We start from the raw sequence: 8,302 nt of genomic DNA on the forward strand, positions 1-8,302 counted from the left end.
GAAAAAAAAATCCAAATTAATTTTAAATTTAAAACAAATTAAAAAATATTCAATTTTTCAATATTTGATGTTTCTATTTTCAAATTTCCTAAAATTATATAATTTTGAACATTTTTTATGTTCATTGATTGATTTTTTAATTTAGAGTATTGAAAATGATAATGTGGATTTATGTTTTTTATATTGGAAAATGTTAGAACCTTCAATTTTACACGCGTAAATTATTGAGCATTTGAATGAAAAGTTTTTTAATTAAAAATTTTTTAATTCCCATTTTAAAAGTTCAAAATTTTACAGTTCCACCCTGAGTCCTTTCATTTGCAGCTCAGTTTTTATTACCTCAATTGGAACATTTTTTAGCTTTAGTCTTCCATTTTCTAAATTTCATTGACCGTTAAAAAATGTTTTCGAATCGGGGGGGGGGGGGATGTTATAATAATAATTATTATATCTAATTTAACAAAATGTTTGAAATTTGGACAATAATTAAAATTGGAAATTTGGTAAGAATTGACTTTGAATGGAAAGTGGAACTAAAATTTTGAATTCAGGAAAAGGAATCCATGGGAATTGAAATCGGATTTAGAAATAAATAAAAAATACTTCTATTTTAAGAAGATATGAAATTTTCAGCTAAAATTCGAAATTAAAAGAAGAATTTTATTTTTAAATTAACAGGGATTTTAAACTTTAAAAAGAAATTTAATTATAAATTTGATCGAAATTGAGTTTGGAACGGAATTGAAATTAAAGTTTTAATTTTAAATAAAAATAAAATTTAGAGTTGGAATTCTTAATCTAAAAAAAATACTAATATCAGAAAAATTACAGGAGATTGGAAACGGAATTGAAAATTTAATCAAATATATATGAGAATTTAAATTAAAGTGAAATAGAATTGAATTTTAAAATTAGAAATTATAAAAATAATTTTATTTATTAGTTAATAAAACTTTTGAAATTTAAGAAAATAATTAAAATCGGAACTTCGGTCAGAATTGAGATTGTGACGAGATTAAAGTTTGAATTGAAAGGGGAATTATAATTTTTAATTAAAGGGAAATGAATCCATGAGAATTAAATTTAGAGTTATATTTAAATGATAAAATACCAATGTCGGCAGAATTACAGAAGAATTCAACCTTTAAAGGGTACACTTTCGTAAAATTACATAAATAACATACTGGGTCTTCTATACCCAAGGGTATTCAAACGTGTGCTATCCTGACGGTATTGGATAGTTTTTTACAAGAAAATCATTTAATGATGTTTAATCCATCTAGTTTATGGAGAAAAAGTTTTCATAACAGTCTTCGAAATTCAAAGTAATTAAAAAAATTTTTGTTGGAAAATTTTTTTTTAAACGACTTCTTTCACTCTAAAATTCATAACTTTTTAAGTTTTTGATATTTTTAATTAAAATTTTACTCGAATACTTCCGAGATACGGCGCTTCGAAAATAAAATTAGTCTTATAGTGTTCGTTCCAAAGAAGGTATTTATTCTAAAAAATAAAAGCTTGAATTCAATGAAAAATGAAACACCGTACTTTTTTTACTTTTTTTTCATGAAATTTTTTAATCTGACGTCATATATTCCATTTTCTTGAATTTGGTTCGTTTCGTTAAAGCGCAAATAAGTCACTGGGTCTTGTATACCCAGTATGGCCCTTTAAGGGTAAAATGGAATTGAATTAAAAAATTAGAAGTTAGAATAAGAATTTTATTTCTAAAATTAACATGGATTTCAAACTCTAATTAATATCGAAAATGATGAATTTAATCGGAATTGAGTTTTGAAGAAACTTGAAATTCTCGAGGTGGAATTGAGGTTGGAAATGAGAATGGAATAAATAATGTTGAGATTGTAGATTGTTGGTTCTTAGCTTCTTATAGGGGAAAAACTAATTGAAATTTGGTGCTTTTTGTTTTGGACCGTCAATTAATAATTATTATATTTAACAATACGTGTTTCAGCGCTAAGTGGATTGGCGAATTCGTCAGCAGGTATGTCGCTATGTACGTGTCGCATTGCCTGGTACAGTATTAACCATTACTAAATTAGTTTCTAACCTAATTCTCGCCGACTTCTAACTTTAACGACGATCTCACCATTGAGCTTGCGCCCCTCGAATCTCCTTCCACGACTTCACCTTCCTTGCAAATCCAATTTAACAAGGAGTTCCTCCCCTTCCTTCCTTTCACCCTTCCGCCCTTCCACTCTTCCAATTATCTCCCAATCGTGAGTAACTAAGTTGCAATAATAATATCAACAATAATTGAAAGCTACCCGAATTTCGCAATTTTCGACATTGTAAATATTGCTCGATTTTTCAATTTTGACAATCGAAAGTTTTTTCAATTTTCGGAATTCCATGTGGCCGATTAAAATATTTAAATTTTCAAATCTCAGAATAGAATGGTTTGAATTTTGGAAATTGAAGGTCCGCAATTTTTCAATTTTTTGAACCTACGAACAGAAATTAAAATTTTTCCACTCGAAAGATTTTGAAATTAAGTCCTTGGAATAGAAAAATTATCAAATTTTGAATTAATGAATTGAAAGTATTTTATTATCGATTGTGGTGTTCCCGGATCACTCAAAAAATTTAATAACTCAAGTTTTAATGTTTCTAGCTTAAAATTGATTAAACACTATAATTCTTTTAAATTTCAAATTTATTAACTTATTTTTCAATTTAGAGCATTGAAAATAATAATTTAATATAAAATCAATTAATTAAAAGTGTTAGTACTTTCCATTTTATATGTGTAAGTTTTGAACATTTTAATTTAAAATTTTTTAATTAAAAAACTCTTAAACTTCAATTTAAAAAATTTTGAAATTAAGTCCTTGGAATAGAAAAATTATCAAATTTTGAATTAATGAATTGAAAGTATTTTATTATCGATTGTGATGTTCCCGGATTTTTATTTTTGCCTCTTTTGAAACTCCTCAAATCGTGAATAAAAATCTTCTCCTTTCAAATTTAGGGTTTTGAAATTTTGTGAATTTTTAAAAATGAAAGATTCTTACATTTAAATTTTCAAGTCTGCGTCCAAGTTCGATTCTAATATATTTAAAAAAATAATTAGTTGAATTTTTATCTTCTTTAATTGTAATATCATTCCCTCTATATCGCATAATTCGAAAATCTTTTTTTGACCCAAATTTTATATTTTTGTTTTTAAGTGTACATTTTTTATTTAAAGAATTTAAAAATTCAATCTTGGAAGACTTAAACAATTAAAAATTAAAAGCGTCTGAAATTGATAATTTTGGATAAAAAATTGCTTCCTTAATCAGCTGTAAATATAAATTAACTAAATATTTGAAAAATTGAATTGTACTAGAAATATCAAAAAGTGAATAATAATTGATTTGTTAAGACAATTCTAGATCCATTCAAAATTTAAGAATTTCCAGAGTTTAGCGTTAAAAAGTTAAACTGATTTAATTCAAAGCCTTAGTCGTAAAAAAATTAAAATAATTTTTAATTTAATTGTTTGAAATAGAAAGCCATGAAAATTAGAAATTTTAAGACGCCTTTACACTTTAAGCGTGACAATTTTAATTGTTATATTTCAAAAATTATTAATTTGTGAATGAAATTGTTGAATTTTTATGTATAACTTACAATTAAACACTTATTGTTTGTAGAAGAATTCGAGTAATTTTTTAAGGGATATTTAGAGGTTTTGAAAATATTCCAAATTAATCTAAAAATTTAAATAAATTTAAATAAATTTTAGTTAAATAAAACTAAAATTGAAAGCTTTTAAGAATTGGGGAGGGCTTCAAAAGAATAAAAATATTCACTTAAGATTGCTAGGAAAATTGAAAATGATTTTTTTATTTTGAAAAAGTATTTGAAATTCGAATAATTTTAAATTAAAGAATTAAAGTTTGAAACTTTTTAAGGATATCTAAACTATTTAAAATTAAAATAATTCAACTTCTATTCTAAAAATTATTCACCCAAAAAATTTAATAACTCAAGTTTTAATGTTTCTAGCTTAAAATTGATTAAAACACTATAATTTTTTTAAATTTCAAATTTATTAACTTATTTTTCAATTTAGAGCATTGAAAATAATAATTTAATATAAAATCAATTAATTAAAAGTGTTAGTACTTTCCATTTTATATGTGTAAGTTTTGAACATTTTAATTCAGAATTTTTTAATTAAAAAACTCTTAAACTTCAATTTTAAAAATTAAGAGTTCCATCTTGAGTGCTTTATATTCCTGTTGATTTTTTATTAACTCAAATGGAAAAATAATAAGCTTTAGATTTCGAATTTTTAAATTTAATTGACCGGGAATTTTTTTCTTCGCTTAAAATGGCCAACCTGAATTGTGAAATTTTGAATTGCTGAGATTTAAATTTCAAATTGATTTATTGGACTTGAAAGTCTTCAATTTTTGCAAGTCTATGAATTGGAATTAAATTTTGAAATATTGAAAATATGTATTTTATAATATACTAATAATATAATAATATAAATATGTATAATAAAATTGAAATTTTTCAATTATCAAGCCTGAAAAGTCTTAGAATTGATATTCTGAAAATTTTACTTAAAGAATTGAAATTCTGCTGAGCCTAATAGGAATTTAATAAATTAAAATGTATTTTTAAATTTATAATTTAAAATTAATTGAATTTAGGATTGATAATAATTATTAATTAATGAAATGACAATAATAAATAAGAATGGACAATTTTTTTAAATGGTTTTAGTGAAAATTTAAGTTGGATTGAAATTAAAATAAACCTCCAATTAAAATCGCGAGTGAATAGAAAGGAATATAAAATTAAGAAGTTTTGGTAGTAATTTAAAATTTTGAAAATAAAAATTGAAAAGGAATTGGAATCGAATCGAACTTGGAACTGAATATTTTAAATGAATAAAAAATAATAATAAAATAATAAAAGTAGAAACCCTTCCAGTTATCAATAAAAATATTATTATTGCTTCAATTTAGGAATTTTCCCTGATTTTAATTCCGAGGAGAAAAAAATTCAAATTTAACAATTTCTATTTTCTTTTCCTAATTGGGAATAGCTGCCCTTTTGGGAAAAACTGCAAGTACAGGTGAGATTAATTAAACTGGTTGATTTTATGTATTTTGCGCAAAAAGTGCTTAAGCATTACGATACCTTTTTTTCATTTGTTATTATTCTATTATTTACTATATTTATTTTTCCTTTTCCAAATCCTCAAATATTTTATTTATCTCAAATATTTTTACCCTCCCACTAGTTATAAATGTTTATTGTTAATTTAACTTTGTACTAATTTGTGTCGTCAATTTTAATTTTATTATCTTATATTTTATTATCCTACATTTTATTATTATTATTATTATTATTTTGCTGGGCTGATTGTAGTACTATATATATATTTATCTGTGGCAAAAAGCATGAAATGTATAGCTTTTCATTTGCATTTTCGTATAATGATAACTGTACATTATTATTATTGCAAAATATTAACCAAAATTTTTGTTCAAATTGATCATTGTTGGATATTTATTAATTCATTCACGTTTTTGTGATCTTTCGAACTGAAAATGCTCTTTTTTTTACATACGTTCTTCAAAAAAAGTTTTTTTTTAATATATAATATTGTACAATAGAAAGATATGAAAACCCTTCCATTTTTGTTAAAAAATACAAATTTCTGATATATATCTGACAAAAAATAAAATCTCGAATTTAAAAATATCCAAAACTAAAGTTCACCGACTTCAAGACCGATTTTTAAAATAAACGAATTGTTAAATCAATTCTCGAAATTTAGAACTGCTGAACATAATTAATTGACTATTAATTTATGAGCTATTAATATAATTATAAATAAGGGAAACAATTTGATTAATCATTAATTAATAATTTATTAATTATTTTCGACAAATTTTAAATTTCGTCTAAATTAAATTCTAGGAATAGAAATATTTATGAGAATTTAACAATTCATTTATTTTATAATTCGGAATTTTTTTTCTTGCTAATTTATTACCTTGTTTTTAAATTTATGGTGATATAATTTGCATAAGATTCTTGAGAAAATTTAAAAGATTTTAAAATATTTCAGGCTTGTCAAAAAGAATCTAGAAGATTTTAAAGAATTTTTTTCATAATATAGGATTTTGCGAAATATGATGAAATATTCGAGTCCTTTTAAAATATGTTTCGAACTTTTAAACGTTCAGGAAGGAATCAAGAAATATTTGATACATTTTCGAATTTGTTTCCGAGGTTTCAAATATTTTAAATCTATTTAAAACGTCTTAAATTCCTGAAAATTTTTTTAACTGACACGAATTTTTCTAAAAAAATTAACAAATATCATTCCAATTTTTAAAAAATTACCTTAAAATCTTCTAAATTTTTCCAACAACTTTAAGAAAATTTGCTTATTCTCTTGAAAGCTTTCGAAATTGATTTAAATTCTACTAAATATTTCTTGAATTTACCTAATTTTTGTTCTTTTTATTTTGCAATCTTACCAAATTGAAATATTTTGCTTTAAAATCTTGTAAACTATTTTTAGAAATTTTAGGAAATCGTTTGTAATGTTTAAAAACCTTTTTGAATTTTCTCCTAAAGTTCATTTTTTTAAATAAAAAATTATTAAAAATTTTCACACGAATATAAGAAAAATTCTCTTTTTTTTTAAATTTAATTTCTAAAAATTATTTAAATTTTTTCTGCATTTTTTTATTTATTCTGCAAAATTAAAAAAATTGCCTTAAAATCTTTCCGATTCTTCTTTTGACTATTTTTGAAATCTTCTAAAATCTTTTTAAATAATCTCTTCAAATTAATTTTTCAAAATAAAAAATTATTATAATTTTTCTTCTGAACCTGAAAATGTCTTTCATTTTCGTGAAACTTTACAAAATTCTTAAAAAATCTTTACAAGTTTTAATTGTTTTTGAATCATTTCGAAACTTTTCAATACCTCTTAAACTTACTCAAATTTTTTCTAAAATTATGTGATATGAAAAAATTTTGCTTTAAAATCTTTCATGCTTTTGAAAAATTTTAGGAAATAATTCTAAATGTTTTGTGATCTTTTTTCGATTTTCTCTTGAAATTCCTTACAAAAAAATCATTTAAAAACTTCCCATGAATTTTAAGAACTTTTTTTCACACTCTGAAAAAATTCAGTTTATCTACAAAATTTGCAAAGCTTGAAAAATTTTAAAAAATGGTTTCAAAGTCTTCCATATTCTTTTGAACCATATTTTAAAATCTTAAAAACTTAACATTATTCTTTGGAAATAAAACCGAGTCCATTTCTCATCAGATCTTTCATAATTATTAAAAAGCTTCTAACTCTCCGATGAAAAGTGCTAACATGACCTTAAATTGTTCGAAAATATTAAATCTTCTCTTAAATCTAATAAAGAAATCTAATTACGATGAAAAAAAATTGTTTAAAAAAAATCGTAAAAGTCTTCTATTAAACCTAACGATTTTTATTTAAAATAACCGATTTCAGAAGTAAAATGTTAACATAACCATAAAGTGCTCCAAAATTGTAAACCTTCTTTGAAATCGTTACTTCCAATGAAAACCGTTAGTTGTTAAAAAATTTGTAATTGCTCAAAAAATGTTTTCCTTTTTAAAATCTAATGATTTTTTTACTAAAGATATCGCATTCCGTTGTAAAATATCAACATAACCAAAAACTGTTACAAAGTTGTAAATATTCTTTAAAATGTTGTTTTTTTTTTTAAATTAAAAGTGGCAATATCCGGTAAAAAAACTAACTTAATCGCTTTAAAATCTTTTTTTTTTTTTGACTAAAAATGGCAAATTCCGATGAAAATATCAACATAACCTAAAAATGTTAAAAAGTTGTAATTATTCTTTAAAATGTTTTTTTTTTTAAATTAAAAATGCCAATATACGACGAAAAAACTAACATAATCCAAAATTTTAAAAAGATACTCAGTTTTATTCAAATTGTAATAACTTTTATTTAAAAGTACTGTAATTTTCGATATAAAACATCAACTTGAACTGAAATCGTGTAAAAATTATGAATCTTCTTTGAAATGTAATTATTTTTGTTTACAAATTTCAATTTTAAGTAAAAAACGCTAAAAGAGCCAGAAAATTTCCATTTTTTAATTTTTGAAGTCTAATCATTTGTTATTAAAAATAACCTTTTTTGGTGTAAAACGCCAACATACGAGGGTAGTTCAATAAGTCCTTAGAATGAAGTATAAAAACAATTTTTTTTGGGTAAATTTTTTTTTATTTTTCAACATAATCTCCTTGGAGC

The 8,302-nt window shown here is 22.8% G+C and overlaps 1 protein-coding gene across 13 annotated transcripts in view; it reads left to right on the top strand.

Moving 5' to 3' along the window:
* The window catches only part of LOC117171515 (CUGBP Elav-like family member 2), a 979,205-nt gene that overhangs the window by 951,311 nt on the left and 19,592 nt on the right, over positions 1–8,302 (top strand). For 11 of the 13 annotated variants that reach the window (XM_033358892.1, XM_033358918.1, XM_033358944.1 and 8 more), the window contains one exon: positions 1,976–2,017. In XM_033358892.1, coding sequence (XP_033214783.1) covers positions 1,976–2,017 — 42 coding nt within the window. The remainder of the gene's footprint in view (positions 1–1,975; positions 2,018–8,302) is intronic. The other 2 variants (XM_033358936.1, XM_033358969.1) reach the window with 1 other exon arrangement.

Source organism: Belonocnema kinseyi, chromosome 1 (genome assembly GCF_010883055.1).
Source record: "Belonocnema kinseyi isolate 2016_QV_RU_SX_M_011 chromosome 1, B_treatae_v1, whole genome shotgun sequence".
In the NCBI taxonomy this organism is placed as follows: Eukaryota; Metazoa; Arthropoda; class Insecta; order Hymenoptera; family Cynipidae; genus Belonocnema; species Belonocnema kinseyi.